At 38.6% G+C, this 20,711-nt stretch overlaps 1 protein-coding gene across 1 annotated transcript; it reads right to left on the bottom strand.

The window, feature by feature from the left end:
* Positions 1-480: 480 nt before the first annotated feature.
* VCAM1 (vascular cell adhesion molecule 1) lies at positions 481-20,314 on the bottom strand. Its single transcript, XM_059136798.1, has 9 exons — positions 20,124-20,314; positions 19,321-19,596; positions 16,877-17,197; positions 15,090-15,356; positions 10,384-10,659; positions 8,270-8,590; positions 7,094-7,360; positions 5,350-5,616; positions 481-1,432 (listed from the first exon to the last, which is right to left on the bottom strand). The coding sequence occupies exons 1-9, from the start codon at positions 20,185-20,187 to the stop codon at positions 1,272-1,274; spliced, it is 2,220 nt and encodes a 739-aa protein (XP_058992781.1). The 5' UTR covers positions 20,188-20,314; the 3' UTR covers positions 481-1,271.
* Positions 20,315-20,711: the final 397 nt, after the last annotated feature.

Below are 20,711 nucleotides of genomic sequence, written 5' to 3'. Positions count from 1 at the left end.
TGAAAAAGGTTTACAGATAGCTATTTATTAATCAGAAGGCCCTGTCTTGGCAGTGATGAAGACTGACTTGACTTCTCTGCAAAGATGATAAGACGGGCTCTGATGGAAGCAAAAATGCTTTACCTTTCAATCTTAGTGGTATGTACACAGGTGTTTATTTATGACCCTTTGATGTATACACACTCATCTGCCTTCACTCTTGTGTTTTCTATTTTTAAAATTTAATTGCAAATAAATTTAATTGCATAGGCCAAGGACACAAAACAAGATATCTAAGTTCAATAGGTTAGTGTAGCCTTAAAAAATCTGAATTTTTATCAAGTTCTCATAACTCGATTCTGATCAAAGTACTCTGAGGTTCGCACTTCAAGTATCTGCTTATTATTTCTACAGGCCTGAATTCTTTACTTGTGGAACTTGGCATTTCAAACACCACAGTGAAAGGAGGCAGTTTATAATAAATAAACACAATTCTTCCAATTCCAGGTATTATCACTTTACTATACAAAAAACAAAACAAAACAAAAAACTGAAACCAAAACCTAAACATTTACAAAAGAAAATCAAAAGAAGTTGCATTTTTAGATCACATTGGAAAAGCTACAAAAATGTCTGATAAACAACATCATAAAACATCTCCGTACCATGTTAGTACCATCCAGAGAATTCCAGTCAACCCTTATACCATAGGTTGAGGTGTGTAGTACCTGAATGTGAACCCAGTGCCTTCTTGGTTTATTACTTGCCTATAAAAAGATAAACCTTAGCATCTATATAAAACATGAAGTTATTGTCAATGAACTTTAGAGAAATAAAATTTTTGTTAAAGAAAATAAAATATTAAAAAGTTGACATAGGTTTAGCTGCCAGTCAATATTAAGATGATGATCTTTCTTAAGATGCATTCAGTTATATCAGCCGAGGCAACACTGTTGAATTATTTTGAAGATCTGACTACAGAACGCTGCTATTCCAAGTGATCTTGCAATGGCGTAATTTTATTTTACATATGTACAGATCATGTTATTGTATATACACATCAAGGAACTGCTCCAGTCAACACATCTCAATGGTAGTGCCTATTTTTCAGGCAGAACGTGTTCCTTTGGCCTCTTGCTCCCAGCATGGGGCATAAGAAGCCATTTCTTTCCAAGCATTCACTACATTCAGGGAAGTCTGTACTCTTAGTTAGTTTTCCTCGTGGAATGATGAGCAGTATTAAGCATTTGGATGGATAAATAGTGTCTCTAGTTGAACGTTTCAAACATTAGCTACACTTTTGATTTCTGTGCCTCTACGAGACTATATGATCCCTTCATGTTGGCTCTTCTAGCAAAGTAGATGATCATTCCAATGGCCGGTATTATTAAGGAAGATGCACAATAGAGCACAAGAAGTTCAGGAGAAAAATAATCCTTGTTATTTTCTCTTCCTGGAAAACAACAAAATGGTTGTAATTAATGTCTAGTACAAAAAGTGTTTTCATAGTAATAGTTACATGTTTTATTTTAACAGTACAACTACTTCTCTAAATTGGAGTGAATCAAAGCAGTGATAAGGGCCAGCAAGAACCAAAATGCATATTTCTCTGAATTACCCAAATAATCAGTTGGCAGTTGCCATGGTCATGATGAGTCTAAAGATGACAGCTGTTGACTTACATAAAGTTGGGTCCAAATAGAATCAGGTTCAATTGTTGAATGGAAGCAAGGACACAACTTTCTGGAGCTCATTTACAAAAGCAAGAATTGGGGAAGAGTATTTGCTCTGGAATATATAAAAATCCACTAAAGAGCTAGGGCTCTGCTGACCATGAACTGAAATGACTAATTAGTTCTCCAAGAAAATCCTGCAGTGTAACCATTATAGTCAAACACCATATAGGATAGTAAGAAAAAGAATTCTTGCTGACAGCTCTTTCAGAGATAAATACAAAATTTTACATTTTGTATCCCTGAAGTAGGGTGTCTCTTCAGCATTTATATCATCTCTTGATAAACTGAAGTTTTTTTGGATAGTACATTTTAGTTCAATTGTTGCTTACTCAGAGGCATTCTCTGACCCACATCTTTCCCAGCTTAAATTAGGAACCCTGATATACTTTCATAACTCACTACACTTTCTTCTCATAACTCTTATCACTGCTTGTAATTAAACATTTATTTGTATGGTTATCTATTAACTTTTCTTTCCTCTTCCAGACTACAAATTACATTAGATGGTATATCAATTTTCTTTTTGGTCCACCACCGAATAGCTAGTACCTGACTCATTGCTTGGAGTAGTTGACCCCCAGTAAATATTTTTTGAAAAGTAATGCATTTGTTTTCTTTCTGCATCCTGTCACTTTGTCATTTAGCTGTAAATTGGGTACAGAAGGTAAAAGTTTATAGAACTAAAATTAGTATTTTTTCCAATCTACTAAAAATCATCTGACAGGTGCACTATTACTTAACATTTTAACCTTAGGGCACCTGGGTGGCTCAATGGGTTAAAGCCTCTGCCTTCGGCTCAGGTCATGATCCCAGGGTCCTGGGATTGAGCCCCACATCAGGCTCTCTGCTCTGCAGGGAGCCTGCTTCCTCCTCTCTCTCTGCCTGCCTCTCTGCCTACTTGTGATCTCTCTCTGTCAAATAAATAAATAAAACCTTAAAAAAAATTTAAAAAAACAACAAAAAAACCCCATCTTAACCTTATAAGACGATCTGGGGAAGATAACATGGCATTTACTGGAGGCTCATCTCTATTTATATTTGTGTTTGCCCAGCGTCGTATGACCTCACAAGTATTAAATTTCTTAAAGTAGCATGTATGTTTTCTGTTTTTGAAGAAATCAATTTTGGGAATGACTACATTCCATCTAGAAGTTTCTAATCATGGAGATCAACCAAATAGAAAAGGATCATGATGGTCAGATGAGAGGAAGTCAATTTTTTCAAATTATTAAAATAAAAAAACACTTAACCCTAAACATAATGATAACTGCCTCATCTTTCTACTTTCTTCAGCAGAGTAGAACTAGTCAAAGTATAAACATAATATTTTAATGGATGTCCATTATCATAATTACAATTAGGCATCAATATTGACAACATGTTGGACAATAGTATTTCTACTACTATTGTTTTCTTTTCAATTTAATAAATGTTATCTTTTGTCTTCAGTTTTTCCTTCAGGCATCTGCAGTCAAACACAAATTTGCTGCTGAGTCGGTTACCAGGGCAATCTTCAAACACTATTTTTTTATTAGCTGTATAAACACTGAAAATCCTAGACTCCTAGTCATTCTTATCATTGGAATACTTTCAAGCCAAAACAAAGAAAAATAAAAGTAATTTTAAAACTCAGCTAAATAAGGTTGCCTGGGTGGCTCAGTGGGTTAAACCTCTGCCTTTGGCGTAGGTCATGATCTCAGGGTCTTGGGATTGAGCCCCACATCAGGATCTCTACTTAGCAGGGAACCTGCTTCCCTTCTCTCTCTGCCTGCCTCTCTGCCTACTTGTGATCTCTGTCTGACAAAAAATTAAAAAATCTTAAAAAAAAAAAATCAGGGCGCCTGGGTGGCTCGGTGGGTTAAGCCGCTGCCTTCGGCTCAGGTCATGATCTCAGGGTCCTGGGATCGAGTCCCGCATCAGGCTCTCTGCTCAGCAGGGAGCCTACTTCCCTCTCTCTCTCTCTCTCTGGCTGCCTCTCCGTCTACTTGTGATTTCTCTCTGTCAAATTAATAAATAAAAATCTTTAAAAAATAAATAAATAAATAAATAATTTAAAAAAATCACAGCTAAATAGCAAGGTAAGCTAGTTCAAAAAAGCAAGGAAAAATGGTAAATTTTTGTCTCCATTCATTTACTATTATTTTAAGCCATAGTTTGGGGGCCTGAATTTCTTAGTTGAGTGCCTAAAATGCTTTGAGAGTTCATGTAAGTAATGAATGAAAATGGCAAATATGTAAGTTATTCATTTAATAAAGTAACTAAAAAATAACAATGTGTGAGATAGAGTTTAAAAAGTAGAGAAGCTTTGATATATCTTTAAAAGAGAATCATTAACTACAAAGAGAATTACAAAAATGTTAGATGTCCAATTTCCTGGGCCTAGACTTAATTAAAAGGGGACTAGAGGCATCAAAGATCGAAAGAACTAGGAATGAATGAATTTCAGCCTAGTCATAACTGAGATCTCAATCTCATCCCCAACCTCATTAGAAGCAGTGATTATAGACACCCCAGTATCATTTTGAGTGGCATGAAACAAGGTAAGTGTTCCATTCTTTGAACACAGTAATTTCATTGGCCAGATCAACTCTTCTCAGGATAATCACTACGGGTGGACGACTAAAAGTTTCACATATAATCATGATATTTCCCCCTTCTCAACATTTCTAGATGGGTGTATTAATATTGTCATGCTTTGAGGAGGTACTGTGAAGACAGAAAACATATGGTAAGGCTTGCAGTGTTGAGAAATTTGGCCAAATGAGTAAAATTACGTGTTTTCTGAGTTCAGATTTTCTTTACACCGACACATGGTTGCAAACTCTGATAGCCAAGTTCATGGGCTCCAAGAGTTGCATTTGTTTGCATTCCAGGTGTAGTTCCCAACACACAGTGAGAACTCATCAGCACACAAGGTGTGGAGACTGATTAGTGAAGGCTAACATATTCTGCTTACACCAATAAGAGCAACAGATCCTACTGTGCATTCACAAAAGGAGTTAGGAAGATAAAGGGCCCCTAAAGTTTCTTTGCTGATGTCATTGCTCAACCCACCCCCTGCTCAGAATAGGGTAGGATGGACAAGGGGTCTGGAATTTTAAGAAGGCAATTTTGTAGTCTAAACATTCTTCAGTGTTGTTCAGCTTCAAGATTGCCTCTCCTAATTATCATCTTGAAAGGAGTCAATCCGGAAAATAGGCAATTACTCCATGTTCAGAGAATAGAATTCTCTTGTGATAGGAGGGACAAGAGCCTGGGTAGAGCCTTTTTTCTTCTTTGGGTTAATCCTACTTCTTTAGTTTCCTTATAACCTCCAGAGAAAGGTCTTGAATGTATGTTTAAACGCTTAGGAAATGCAAGACTTCGGAGACCGATGATGAATTGTCAACTTTGAGAAAAGCAAATGGGAATCCTGTACTCACCAGTGATTAATGGCAACTTCCTGGCTAACCTCCACGGGATAGGGCAGCTGTGCATGATTATTTTAAGAAACACTGAGAAATAACCACAGTCAACATGGAATTCAACTCCATTTTGCCAACTCACTCATCTGATCCTAGAAAATCTTTACATTCCATCAAACCTCTGACTATTAGAAAAAATAATCAAAAACAAAATAAAAAAACTAACTAACCTTTAACATCGAGGGTTAAACTTCTTAATTGCAAGCCAACCTCATTTTTAGATTCACATTCGTACACTCCCGCATCCTCTAACTGGACCTTGTGGATGGTATATGCACCATCTCTCGACTTTAGCACTGTGTCTCCCGTCTCTGCTTTTTTCTTCAGGATTATCCAAGTTTTTGGAACATTTCCACATGTACAGGAGATAATGACAGTGTCTCCTTCCTTGACACTCTCAGAAGGAAAAGCTATAAGTTGTATGTCTTTCGGAGCAACTGTAAAGAGAATTTAAAAGGCACCTCTGATTGGGTGAAATATAAACCACTTTCATATTAATTTAATGACAGCAACAATTAGCTGTCAGGAACCTATCTGTGCTTACTGTTTGCATTAAATGTTTACAGGAGCAAGTAAAGAAGTCAAGGATTGACTGGTTTGTTATAAATGATTGTGTTTTTAATAAGAGAAGATATGTCTATATTTCTCTCATGTCCCTAATCTAATTCTTTATCTAGACTAATCAAAAAATCGTGTTGATAAACAGTAATAGAATTCAAATGTGGAAAAAGAAAACATTTCTTTCTGTCACAGTGTTGTGCAAAGTTTTTCTTTGAAGCATAAAGGTCTTTACAGGCTTCTGAGTTTTGAGTTGGATTTTCCTGGATCAAGTTATGCAGAGATGGCCTTCTTACTATTCTTTTCTTTTTTTCCCCTTCTTACTATTCTTAACAACCATAACTACCATTTGTTAAGCGGTGGGCCCTGGGCTAAGTATTTGATATGCAACATCTCTATTAATACACCGCCCATGGCAGAAGGTATCATATTGCCATTTTATAAGTGAGATTCCCATTAAGTTCATCTATTTTTGTGACTTGATTTGAGATTCTTCCCTCAAACACAGCTATAGAACCATGACATACATTTCTTTAAGGTTGTGCATTGCCCTTCCAAGGTTGTTTCTTGAAAATACGAATATCACTAAAATGAGGTAGCAAGAAAATCACTAATACCTTAGTGGAAATAATACCAGGGGGTAAGAGAGGATAGGACAGCTCTAGGGCCGGGGGAGGGGAGGCTTTTTTTTTAATCTCCAAAGGGCAAGGGTGGAGAAATCCAAATATATCACTTCATGCTTTTGCCCAAAACAGCCTATGGATTTAACTTGTCACCTAGAAATTGTTTTGTTTTCAGTCTTGGCTCTCCGTCCTGGAGAGAGGGGGTATGGATCTTACAACTGAAGCCATGCTAGTGGTTCGATGACATCAAGTTGATGAACCTGAGGCACAGACACTGCTACTTTTAACCTCAGAATTTACAAAAGGTTTCCATGTCTTCTTAGGCTTCTAAGCAAATGCTAGCATGTAGCTTGTGAGAGTACCACTCAGAGTCCACTTGTGCCAGATATTGTGGCTTTAATCCTGACTAATTTCCATATACATATATTTCTCATCCTATCCCTATTTCAACACCATAATCACAAGTCTCATAAGTGTAACTCGAGCTCCTGGCACCATTCCCACAGCTAGCATTCCACTGGAGGTTAAAGAATTTCAGGATAAGAGATGTGGAATGGTTTATGAAGAAGCACCATTCCAGGAACTTTCCAAGTGTAGGAAATATCAGGAGCTCTTCAAAACCCTCAATCTATGTTTTTAATAAAAATTTTAGTTCCACGGAGGACTTTGTTCAAACCCAGCAACAACTAAAATAATACTGGCAATAGTAACTCATTAATCACATTTTACTTACCTTGGATAATTAATTCAACTTCTTTTCTGCTTATGCCAGCCTGGTTAATCCCTTCACACACATAAATACCAGAATCGTCCATTTTGGTAGAAGTTAAGGTAAGAGTTGAATTCTCAGAAAGAGGCTGTAGATCCCCATTACTTAGCTGCCTGCTCCACAGGATTTTTGGAGCTGGGAGGCCATTGCTAGAGCACGTCATATTCACAGAACTACCTTCCTCCAGGATGGAGGAGGGGCTGACCAAGATGGTTGTATCCCTGGGTGCAACTGAAAAAGTAGGAACACTTGTTAAGTTTGACCCTTTATACCCTGAGTTCCAAAAGTCTTAATAATGTTCCAGAACTGAACTATGAAATCAATGGATTAGAACAGTTTATTAATGTTTATTAATAAACTTATTAACAGTTTATTAACTTTACCAAAGGAAGGCTTCTGTCCCCATTTACTTAAGCAGACAGAATGATAGAGAGTAGAATGCGAACACATCATGGATGTTTTCTAATAGAAATAAGTTCTGTAGAGAGTCTTTTACTACCAAAGAATGGATGATCATTGATAGTATACATAGACATTTATGGTACATTAAACATGACCAAAAATTATTTGAACCCCCTGTGAGAAGGTGGAGTTTATTTTTCCAGCTCTCTAATCTTGGCTGGTCTGTTGACTCATTGTGACCAATATAATATGAAAGAAGTAACGCTGTAGGACTTCCAAGCTCGAGCCTGCTTTCATTGTCACCTCTCTGAAATGCTGCACTCTGGTGACAAAACCTATTCCACCTTCCTTCAGGGGGAAACAACACATGGAGAAAGGGAGGCCCAGAAACCCCCAAGAATGTTCCAGATATAGGAATGAGTCCATCTGTGACAAGTCATCCCCCACTAACCTGCCAATTGACTGAAAATGAATGGGTGAGTTCATCTGATACCACAATGAGGAGATGAACTGCCCATCTGACCCCTTCTAGAATTGCCAATTCATGGAATCATCAGCTAGTAGATGATTGTTGTTTTAAGTGTTAGGAGTGGTTTACTATAATAATTATTTTAAAATTTCCTCCCAAGTTACTTTTTTTTTTCCACAGAAGTTTTAGCTCTTAACCTCATTTTAACTATAGCCTGACAAACCTAAGAAATCCATATTAAGTTGTGGCTACATCACTCATGTACTTACCGTTAACATGAAGCATCTGTGTACTCTGCCTTTGTTTGGGTTCAAATTCCATTTCACCAACGCGTAACTGAGCCAGACAAACAAGAACTTTTCCAGTATCTTCAGTGGTGGGGATGAAGGTCATATCCAAACTCTTAGTCTCCAGAGATTTCCTGTCCATGTCCTCCAGAAAGGTTTTACTCTCTATGACACTCTCCCCCTTAAATAATTCAATCTCCAGCCGGTCAGAAGGATACACATTAGGAACCTCACAGCTCACAGTGACTGGATTTCCACTCACTAGTAGACCACTCATCTCAATCTCTGGATCTCTAGGGAATGCTGCAAATATCATGATAAATGATGTTTATATGTAAACATTCAAAGGAAAAATGGAACTAATCTCTATTAAATGCAAAGGCCTCAAAATGATAGTTTTAACTCACTTGGGATAGAATGATCACCAATACATAAATAATGAAATTAAGCCTACATATTTATGATACTAAATATAAATGCTACCAACAAAAATACTTAATCATGAATCATTCAAGAAATAAATATACTTCCTATTTTTCTCTTCTTAGTGATGCAGTCTGACACCCATGAACTGGTCTTATGGAAAGAACATGAGTTTCCACAATCTTATTTAGCAACTATATATTTCAAATGTTTTAAATATTTCCCATGATGTATTGCTCTTTTAATATGCATTATCTCAGTCTTCTAATCAGCCTGATAAAATGGGTTTCATTTAACTTACTTTGTAGGTAGAAAAACTTATAAACCTTATAGAAGCTCAGAGACTCTCATTAGGTATTGTATCTATCAAGTGACTGATCAGTTGCGATCAGAACCCATATTTCTCTGAGCTCAGAACCCAGGCATGGTTTCAAATAAGAGCCATAGGGCAGTTCTCAATTTAGACATTTTAGTTTCCAATGGCCAGGCTTAGACAGAAAATCTTAAATATTTCTCAGACAATATTTGTAGTTAACAAAAAACTGTGAGATTTAGATTCTAAATAATTATAGTATGTCTTATGCAAACCAATAAAGATAAGACTAAAATGGTTATCAAGAATAAAAGCAATGCCAAAATTTTTTCTCCTTCAACAAAATGTTGTTAAATTTTCAAATATTTCCATATTGCAATAAGGCTGTACCTCTGGTTCTCATTTCTGTTGGGAATGTGCCTACATCAGCAGATGCTGGATTCTGGGTAATATGTTAACACAATAAAATTTACCCTTACTTTGAGAGATTCAAATCCCTCCACAGACATACTCTAACTCATGCTGAACAAAATCCTGATGGGTAACACAAGTTTGGGCAGGTTTTCTGGTAGCAAATGTTCTATTTTCTCTTGAAATCTGCTGACTAAAACAAGGCAGAGTAGCCTTCTAAAGTAATCCATTTTCAGGTCACTTTGCATATTTTGTCATTCATTCATCACAGCAGAGGAATTCCAGCAATGTCAAATTCATATAGATTCGAGGTTATAAATGATTTTTATTAAGGTGACAGGCACAGCAAGAAAAAGTACAGCAGGTGTATGCAGCGTCATCAAGGTGAAGGTCTAGTACTGATGTCTGGTTCTGCTTTCCACCTGAGAAGCTGTCACTGTCCATCCCCTGGGGCCAATATAACTACCTGTTTTCATTTTTGCCTCATTCCCCCCCCCCCATCCTGCCAATCAGCTTCCCAAATGTACCTTCAAAACAGTAGCCTGGGGCCTCACCCTCTGTTCAAATAGCTGAGCGGTAGTAATCCCTCTCCAGTTATCAAACGGGCACTGACTCCCTTTCCTTGCTCACTACTACTTCTGAACAGCCCCTGTACACACAGAGGGATGGGAAGCAGTGAATGTGTAGTGTGTTCAAGTGCATGATGACAGAGCATGGACAAGATGCAAACTAAGGACTGTGGGTGCTGTGTATGTATGTAATATATACTTAAGATTTGGGTCCATTAATTTGTATCAGAAAATTCTGGTTCAAATATTCAGGAACAATTCCCAAGGCAAACTTCCCTTTCTAAACACATGGATATCACCGTGTATCACAGACTTGCATTCTGTTTCTTTCAATAAAACCGAGGGGATAAAAACAGCAAACAATTCTGGAAAGCACTTACAGTAGAGGTCCACACTAATTCTCTTTTCCAGTTTCTTCCGGCCACAGGTCACAGTGCACAGGTAAGAATGTTCATTCTCAAAACTCACAGGGCTCAGTGTCAGTGTGGACTTGCTCCCTTCAGTCTTCACCTGCCCACTCAGAGGGCTGTCTATCTGCGTTCTCCAAGAGAAAGATGGGGACTCGCAGCCTGTGACACCACATGTCAACACAACTGAGTCTCCAATCTGAGCGATAACTTGGGGTCCGGGGGAGATCTCAACAATGAATGGTTTCTCTGGAGGAAAAAGAACAAGACAAAGAGAAGATGAGTTTTTTTTTCTTCCTTCACCACATTGCAATATATGGTCTTCCTCCCCACCCCCATCTCTTTTCAAGCTAACATCTGTGCCAAGAAGAAATTACTCCTTTCCACCTTGGGACTGCCCAGAGAGATGTTTTTAAGGAACAAACCCACAAGAGTTCATTGACTCATTCATTTAACAGAATGAATGTGGATCAAAACCTGTCAGGACAGAAGCTGGCATCTTTTCATGACAATAATTCAGTCTCTGCTCAACGGTAGTTTATCAAATCCCTCTAAGAGTGGAAACAGATCCAACAACTTAAGAGGTTCCAGTGTGATCAAAAGCTTTTGCACAGCAAAGGAAACAGTTCACAAAATCAAAAGACAACTGACAGAATGGGAGAAGATATTTGCAAACGACATATCAGATAAAGGACTAGTGTCCAGAATCTATAAAGAACTTAGCAAATTCAACACCCAAAGAACAAATAATCCAATCAAGAAATGGGCAGAGGACATGAGCAGACATTTCTGCAAAGAAGACATCCAGATGGCCAATAGACACATGAAAAAGTGCTCCATATCACTCGGCATCAGGGAAATACAAATCAAAACCACAATGCGATATCACCTCACACCAGTCAGAATGGCTAAAATCAACAAGTCAGGAAATGACAGATGCTGGCGAGGATGCGGAGAAAGGGGAACCCTCCTACACTGTTGGTGGGAATGCAAGCTGGTGCAACCTCTCTGGAAAACAGCATGGAGGTTCCTCAAAATGTTGAAAATAGAACTGCCCTATGACCCAGCAATTGCACTATTGGGCATTTACCCTAAAGATACAAACGTAGTGATCCAAAGGGGCACGTGTACTCGAATGTTTATAGCAGCAATGTCCACAATAGCCAAACTATGGAAAGAACCTAGATGTCCATCAACAGATGAATGGATCAAGAAGATGTGGTATATATACACAATGGAATACTATGCAGCCATCAAAAGAAATGAAATCTTGCCATTTGCGACAACATGGATGGAACTAGAGCGTATCATGCTTAGCGAAATAAGTCAGGCGGAGAAAGACAACTATCATATGATCTCCCTGATATGAGGAAGTGGTGATGCAACATGGGGGCTTAAGTGGGTAGGAGAAGAATAAATGAAAGAAGATGGGATTGGGAGGGAGACAAACCATAAGTGACTCTTAATCTCACAAAACAAACTGAGGGTTGCTGGGGGGAGGGGGGTTGGGAGAAGGGGGTGGGATTATGGATATTGGGGAGGGTATGTGCTTTGGTGAGTGCTGTGAAGTGTGTAAACCTGGTGATTCACAGACCTGTACCCCTGGGGATAAAAATATATGTTTATAAAAAATAAAAAATTATATTAAAAAAAAAAAAGAGGTTCCAGTGTGTAAGCATTATGTAAACCAGTTTGCATGTATTAATTATCTCATCTAATCCTCATAACTGAATTCTTCTCTTTCACTTTCTCCTGCTTCTTCTTTTTGTTTTCCTCATCCTCTTCCTTCTTCTCCCATCACCCTCCTTGGCCTCTTTCTCCTTATGGAAATTTAGGCTCAGAAATGCTAATAATTTTATCTAGTTTGCAAGTGGCAATATTAGGACTTGAAGCCAGGTGGGTCTGATTTGTGATCCCAGCTTTTCAGTTGCTTGAACAACTAAATCAAGTCATCCTCATGTGGAGATAAAGGAAGATCTAAGAGAGGTTGTGAGAAAAGTTACAGAAATATATCTTCCGATTAGATCCAATACCCATAATGGACCAGAGCTTAGAGTCTCTGGGCCAAAAATATAAAGTTATGCCATTGAAAGCACACAGAATCACACTGAAAGTAAAGTCAAAATCTAAACATGAAAATGATACACAAGTCACCCCTGAAATTTGTCTGATGCAATACAAAAATACTTTCAATTAATTCAGGGGTTGAAAACTGAGATAGGAGAGCAAACTGCTAAGTCTCAAATTATCCAGAGGAGCTCTTTGGCTGCCAAGGCCGTCCTTGCTGGACCCACAGGCTGCTTCGGGATGCTTTCTGTCTGGGGAAAAAAGGGAATTTCAAATCTCCACTCCCTGTTCCCTGAAGAAACTGGGAATGATTGGGCAACCCTGAAAGGGACAGATGAGACGTCACAGAAAATCACTAAAATCGTTCCCCCAAATAGCAGACTTGAGGTGGAGGAAAGAAATCTCCACATATAAGAAATGCAAGTACATCACATTTTACAGGTTTCTCATCTGTGCCAGGAGAAGTTGTTTTTCTCTTTGGTTTGTCTCACTGTGACATTGTAGAATGTTCCAAAGAAGGCTTTCCTCAGATTATCTCAATGAACCGATATGCTCTTATTGAAAAAGAGAGATCATTTCCTATATGCTAGTGTGGGAATGGGGAACTTGAAAACAGACCCAATTCCTGCCTGTGAAGAGCCCTCAAATCATATTTTCCAATGGCTGCGTGTGTTACCAGGCAAACCCGAGGTCCCTGTAAAGTAATTCTTAAGTACCTGAAAGGTCCTTTCAAAGTTCAATTCTCTCTTCAGTACCTAAGGTTGTTAGTGTCCCATGATGCAAAATTCAAAACAGCCCTCTTGAATCCCAGAATGCATTTCCTTTCCACACTGAACTGGGATCTATTTTATTATGGGGTGAAGTTATCCAGGATGGGTGATTAGTCTCCCATGACTTTATTAGGTTAATACTTTCCTGGTCTCTTGAGAATGGTAAGCTAACACCCATCTGAGTTAATCTACTGATGGTGAGTCTCACTTTTATTGTTTTAACCATCTAAATTTAAGCCCTATGTTTTTGTATTCTAAAATTTTGTGTTGCTCATGTTTGCAATTTATGCAATCAGTATTTACTGGGCACCTATTTTTGTGGTAAACACCCAAATATTAAAGCACACATATGCACAGTTCTTGACTTTAAGGCACTTGTAAGTTAATGAAAAGACATATTTAAATAGATACATTATTTTGGTTCTTACTAAAGTATATTTAAATTATCTGCTTACACGTCTGTCCTTCCTCCCTATATTGTAAACTCTTAAAGGGTAGTCGCCATAACTTTTCATGTCTGCCTCCATAGTGCCAAACATAATTCTTGGATTCTTGGACAAGGGCTCTTGATTAATATGTGTTGAACTAAACAGAAGTACACAAACTTCGATAAGAAGGGTTGAGTGTAGACAAAGGGAGGAATGCCCAGCTTTGCTTAATACAATCTGGAATTGGAAGGCTAACATGAGCTTTGTCTTGAGGGATGGCTAAGGCTTTACCAGGTAAAGGAAGGGCACTCCAGGCAGAAGGAGCAACATGGACAGAGGTACAGGGACACCAACAAAGCTACAAAAGTAGTTTCTGACCAAATCATGAAGAGTTATTTTAAGAAATGCACATTTTAAATTACATGCAATTAGGGTTTGGTTGAAGTCATATATAATGAGCACTTTTTTGTTTAAGGTATATACTCTGATAGCATTGCATAAGATTGATTATCTTGCGGATAGAATGAGAGCAGGATGACCCTTTGAAGACAATTAGTTATTTAGTTGAAAAGTCATAGAGTTTTGATTAAAATGTGCCTGTTTTAAAATCATAGTAAATACCCCTAGTGAGCGACTTGACTCTAGGAAAAGTATGCAGGATGCTGAACTCGTGTTTTTATTTACCTCATAAGGTAGTGGTAAAGACTAACAAGACAACATATATAAAGTGGAAAGTAGAATTCCAAGCAAGTATGAGGTATAAGATCTGTAGGAGCCATTATTCATTTCCGTGAGACAATACACTCTCATCTGTAAAATGAGTATAAAACACTTACTCTTTAGTTATTTCTTGAAGATTACAGCTAACATATATAAAGTGCCTGGCATATAGCTGGTGGTCAGTGAATGCTGTTATTTTAAAACATCTTACAAGAGTTTAAGTCAGAGATGATAAACTAAGGCAATGGCAAGGGGGTTGAAAAACTGAGGACAAATTCTAAGGATCTTTTTGAGGAAGAAATGACAGGTTTGGTGATATGGAAGGAGAACATGAATTTGGGGATAAGCAGCATATAGTAGCCCAAATACTGGGAGTCCAGAGTGGAGATGAGGACAGATGTGGTAACCTGAGAATACTAACATTCAGGGGGTAGAAGGAAAAGAGAAAGCCAGAGGATGAAGCAGGGAAGGAATGGTGAGAGATGGAAAAGAGAAATGCAGAGCCATTTATGCCCTGGGAGGAAAGACTTCTGAGAGGTCTGAGTAAGATGAATATACAGTTGTGCTAAAGGAAATGACATCACATGGGTCATCAGTAAAACTTAAGGAAGTAATGTAGGCATTGAAGTTGTTTCCCTACTGCGCAAACCCCAGTTACAGCACCTTTATCATTCCTTTCTCACAGTCTACTTACCTTGAACAATTAATTCCACCTCTTTCCCATCTTTTCCGACCTGATTGACTCCTTCACACACATAAATTCCAGAATCTTCTATCCTCATGGCAATTAAAGTCAGAGTTGCGTTCCCGGAAAGGAGCTGTACATTCCCATTATCTAATTTTTTGCTCCAGAAAATCTGTGGGGCTGGGAAACCCTCACTGGAACATGTCATTGTCACAGAACCACCTTCTTGCAGCTTCGTGGAGGGACTCACAGAGATAACTGTGTTCTTGGGTGAGACTGAAAAGGCAGGACCCAAGATTAGTAACTGCTAGACATCATCTTGATCCAACAAGGATAAGGTATTTCTCTAGCAGGCTGTATTCATATGCTTTCACAAAGTTGACAAACTTACTCTGTTAAATTAATATAAAATCAGTATTGTGGGGTCCTAAAAATCAGTTAATCCAATTTCTGACTAATCTAAGTGAGTTACTTTTTTTTTTTTTTTTTTAAGATTTCAGTTATTTATTTGACAGACAGGGATCTCTAGTAGGCAGAGAGGCAGGCGGGGGGAGGTGGGGGGTGGAGTGGGGTGGGTTGGGGTAGGCTCCCTGCTGAGCAGAGATCCTGCTCAGGGATCTCTGGGGCTGGATCCCAGGACCCTGAGATCATGACCTGAGCCAAAGGCAGAGGCTTAACCCACTGAGCCACCCAGGTGCCCCAAGAGATACTTTTTTTGATGTTTGGTGTTTTCAGATGGCCATAGAAACTCAGAAATTAAGAAAATTGCTACATTACTTTAGAGTAATGTGGTTCAATCTCCCAGACAAGGTAGAAGTCGTCTTCTACCAAGAGAAGCACCCTTGCCAAGTGCTCATTTAAGTTGGCTTCAGCACTTTTGGTTGAGGGAATTGCTGCCTTACAAAATAGTCCATTTGATTTGGGGACAGCTCGAATCATTAGAACAATTGAACTGAAACCTTCCTCTTTGTAAACAAATTCCACACATTGGCCATAGTTCAGTCCTCTGCTGTTACAGAATAAATCAAATCCCTTCTCCACATGACTGTCTTTCAAATACTTAATGATAGTTCTCTTTTCCAAGTTTTGTATTCTCCAGGAAAAATACCCCTTATCTTGACTATGCTTTTCAAAATATTGATTAAAGGCTTTCCATCTCATTCCGTTTCAGCTAAACATGCTATATAGTTGGCAATACTCCTTTGAAATGTAGTGTCCAAAGCAGAACACAGTGTTTTGGTCTAGAATGGAGTAGAGTGTGTCCACTCCCACACAGTTCTGGGACTACAAGCCTGCGTCAAATCTCCCCGCAGTCTCAGGGAATGTGGAGGTAATCAAGCCTCATCCCTACTCTCCCTCCCAGTGCACATGGGTATGCGTGAGCACACGTACATGCAGATGAGCCCGTGAGCGTGTGCACACACAACACACGCACACAGAGAACAAGTGCTCGCCTTGTGAAATTTCTATAACTTAATATTTCACAGCATATTATAAGAGTTTGCAAAAATAAGAGGTGTTTAAAAACATCTCATTTGAGCCCACTTCCTGCTACCAAGTCAGCTGGTATTAGCATTCCCCTTTGATAGATTGGAAAATAAGGAAATTAAGTGACCCAAGTTCACATGGAGCCAGAAGTCTTCTCAACCCAAATGCTGTGCTCTTTTCATTGAATTATGCTGTTGACAAATACTATGTTCTCGATGAATAAAAATGGAGTAAAAACTATAAACAAATGCCTTCCTGGCTTTAGCTAAATTCCCACAGAGACTAGACTCTATCACACAAATACTTACTGTAGACTTGCAGTTTTTTTGTAGTCTCCCTTTCTTTGGGTTCAAAGTCAAATTCATCAATGTTTAATTTAGCTTGGCAAACAAGAGCTTTCCCAATATCCTCATTGGTAGGAATGAAGGTTACCGCCAAACTCTTGGTCTCCAGGGACTTCCTTTCCATAGGCTCTAGGAATTCCTGATTCTTTAAGAGCTTATTGTCCTTCATCAAATTTACCTCCAGCCTGTCAAATGGGTAAACATCAGGGACCATACACGTGACTGTGACTGGCTTTCCAAGTTCTAGGGGGCCACTCAGATGGATCTCTGGGTCCTTAGGGAAAGCTGCAAAGGTCAAACAAATAAATACACATGAGAAGGCTTTCTGTTCATGTAACACAAGGTCTTTTACTGATTCAATGCAATGCAAGCCAAGTCTAATGTTTCTGTGGATACAGTCTTAATTCACTGTTCAAATAACCTTTAATAGTTTTGGGTGGGTTCACCAATCAGAGTCAATCACCTTTAAGGGAGTTCTTCAACACTGATCCTACATGTACTAAGGTTTGCATATTAAGAGTAAAAGAAGGGAGAAGAAATTAATGTTTATTAAATACATATATGTGCCTGTCACTGTGCTATTCCTTAAATATAAATAATTTTATTGTAACTCTAAGACATAGCACATTTCACAGATATGAAAACATAGGATTAGCACATTTGCATAACTCGCCAAAGTCACACAGCTAATAAATGGCAAGTCCGGGATTTCACTCAGGATTTCTATTATTTTGTACTGCCACTGAAGATTTACATTATATCACATTCTCTAATCTTAGGGCGAGATACATCCACTTTACAGATAAGGAAACTGAGGCTCAGAATATCATTGCATGGGTACACCTGCGCAATCTACAAATTCTGGAAAGGAGATTTGACTCCCGCAATGCCTGACTCAGCGTCTGAACTAGCACTCCACTTGAACCTTCCAGTGCCAAAGGAACAGGGAACGTTCGATCTAAGTCAGCCATTGCTTCCTTTGCAAGGGTTACCTTTTCACTACAAACTGTCAAGATGGTAACATATTGGCTGGACTCAGGACTCTGCACAATAAGAACACAAAGTCCCAGCTCTAAAGAATATTACAATCAAATGTGGAACAGAGACGGGCTCGTTAAACGTAACGAGAGACAGATATTCTTAAAGAAAAAACTCAGGAAAGATAATTAAAGCCAGAAGGGTCTTTATTTCTCTTTTTTTTAAGTCTTCAACTGTTTGATACATGAAAGCAAAGGCAAAGGAAATGGAAATGCTTTGCTACGTGAAACAAAAAACAAACAAACAGTATTTTTAATTTTTCCACCAATAATTTCTACCTCTCATATTCTGTAAAAAATGTGCCCATAATCTGCGTAGTTTGCTGTAAGGTAATATGAGAACTTGCTACTTTTCCCTGTATTTACATAAGGGGACTTTCAAGGAGCTCAGGGGGCTGCACAGACGAACTATGCACATACAACCGGCATAATTGAAAGCAGCGGGCCAGGCACGGTTTCTCGGGACGCATTAACAGCACATGGGGCTTATTGGAGAATCAATTACGGATGCCGGGCAAAGCTGAGCTCCCCCATAGCAGATGGGAACTAAAATAATTATAAGATAATCAAATGGGGTCTTCATGAAGAGATGGTCATAAAGGATTTCAGGGTTTGTTTCATTTTGTTTTGTTTTTCTGAAAGAGTAGTCATCAGTAACCAAAGGCAAGATTTTTATTTCAGGTGGTTCTTTACTCCTCTTGCTAACTTTATATGCTGGGTCAAGAATGCATGCATTTTGGTAGAATGGCAAACTAGGGATGTTCATGAACATTCATGAGGAAGAGTGGTTGAGCATTAAGGCTTAATGGCACCAAAACCAAAAACAACCCTCCTAAATTTATCGGTACCAAAGTCAAATGAGTGGAATGTTTGTAGATACTTTCCTTCTGTCTAAGGGAAAACTCTTCAACAGAAGCCTATTACTCAATTATAGATCTCCTACTTAGGCTGTTTATATGAAATTGCATAAGAATAAGTAAGTGGAAAATCCCCAAAGAATGGAAGTCATAAAATATTTAGACATATGACAAAGTAAACATGTAAGGATATAATCAAATAGAAATTTTTGGAAAAGAAGATTAAGAAACTTCAGAGATCTTCATTTTATGGCCAAGAAAAGAAAAGCCTTGAGAGGTTGAGTCTTACCTATGGTCACTATGTTTGTGGCAGAGTTAGAAACAAAGGCAAAGTTTGTATTCCTTTTCTAATGCTAGTGGTCTTAACGCTCCCGGAGCAGTATGTCCTCTAGTCAAGAAGCTGGACATGAATAGCCTTTAATTTTTTTTTTTTCTTTTAAAAATATTCTTTCTAAAAAAACTTACTTTAAAAGCAAAATTAAGAGGAAAATCAAAGATCCTCCAAAGTACTCACAGTAGATCTCCACCTGAATCCCTTTTTCCAGTTTCTTAGATCCACAAGTTGCTGTGCACACGTAAGCATGTTCATTGTTGAAACTAACAGGATCCATGGTCAACGTGGAGTTGTTCCCCTCATTTCTCACCTTCCCATTCAGCGGACTGTCTATTTGGGTTCTCCAGGAGAAAGACGGGGGCTCACAGCCCGTTGTACGGCAAGTCAGTGAAATGACATCACCGATCTGAGCAATAACTCTGTGTTCAGGGAAAATTTCCATTTTAAAAGCTTGAGCTGTGAGGACAAAAAGAGAAAAGTGAACTTTGTTTAGTATTCCACTCCCTTTGCTCTGTTCTAGTATAATGTCCAGAATACAGTCTGGCTGATCTCTTTCCTAAATTTTGAACTAACTACAAGGCGGCCAAAAAACATAGGCGTCGCTGCCAAAGGTGTTGGAATCATGGAGAACTCTCAGTCCTGACCTTGATGCCCGTTTATGAAAGTTGTTTTGATATTTGCTAAGTTTAAGCTCATTATCAAGTACAGGAAACTGAAGTGATAGACCTCAGTAGAGATAGAATCCAATTATTTATTTGACACTGGAAAAAGGTATCCGAAAAACATTCTTTATAGCTCCAACTATGATAATACCATGGTACAGAGCCATGTTCCCTAGCATATTACATGTTACAGTAAATGGTTTTCCCACTTCTTAAAAATCCTAGTGCCTTTCTTCACTCCCATTGCACAACTGACTGAAGCCAAAATCAGAGCTGAAATGGAATGTGAGCATTTGGAACAGATCAAAGAAAAGAACTTACAAACAGTAAACACCATCCAAAGAACATTTGAGGCTCCAAAGATCACGACCATCTTCCCAGGCATTTTTCGTTTCTGCTGTGATGAGAACACAGGGGTCCCCAAACCCTTCTTTCTGTCCCACCTGAAAGTGTCCTGAAAGAGCTTTTAGCCCCTAAAGCCAGGGAGGCTCAGTGAGGAGTGAAATGGAAAGTCTGCTCTTTATAAAGGGTCTTGTTGCAGAGGCCTGGAGGCGGAGGGAAATCCCTTCAAGGGGAAACCCGGAGCAGAGCCAGAAAAAAAGTTTCACTGACACTCAGCCAAGCCCAGGATTAACCCCTTCATTTGCTCTCAGTTCAGAAACCACTCACTCTCTCTGCCCTGGAAACACGAAACACTTCCAAGGTGATAAAATTAAAGTTTTTTTTTAAAGGGATATCTTTGCAAGAAAAAATACAAGGGAGCTCTCATTTCAGAATAAAAAGAGAGAGGAGGAGAGAGAGACAAAAAGGGAACAGAGAGAGAGAGAGATGGTGGGGTGGGGGAAGAGAGAGAGAGAGAGAAAGGGAGGGAGGAGAGAAAGAACAGTAAATTATACTCTGGATTTTGAA

This window comes from Mustela lutreola, chromosome 10 (genome assembly GCF_030435805.1).
Source record: "Mustela lutreola isolate mMusLut2 chromosome 10, mMusLut2.pri, whole genome shotgun sequence".
In the NCBI taxonomy this organism is placed as follows: domain Eukaryota; kingdom Metazoa; phylum Chordata; class Mammalia; order Carnivora; family Mustelidae; genus Mustela; species Mustela lutreola.
Note: the sequence above shows the minus strand (reverse complement) of the source record. Positions and strands in the feature narration are given on the sequence as shown.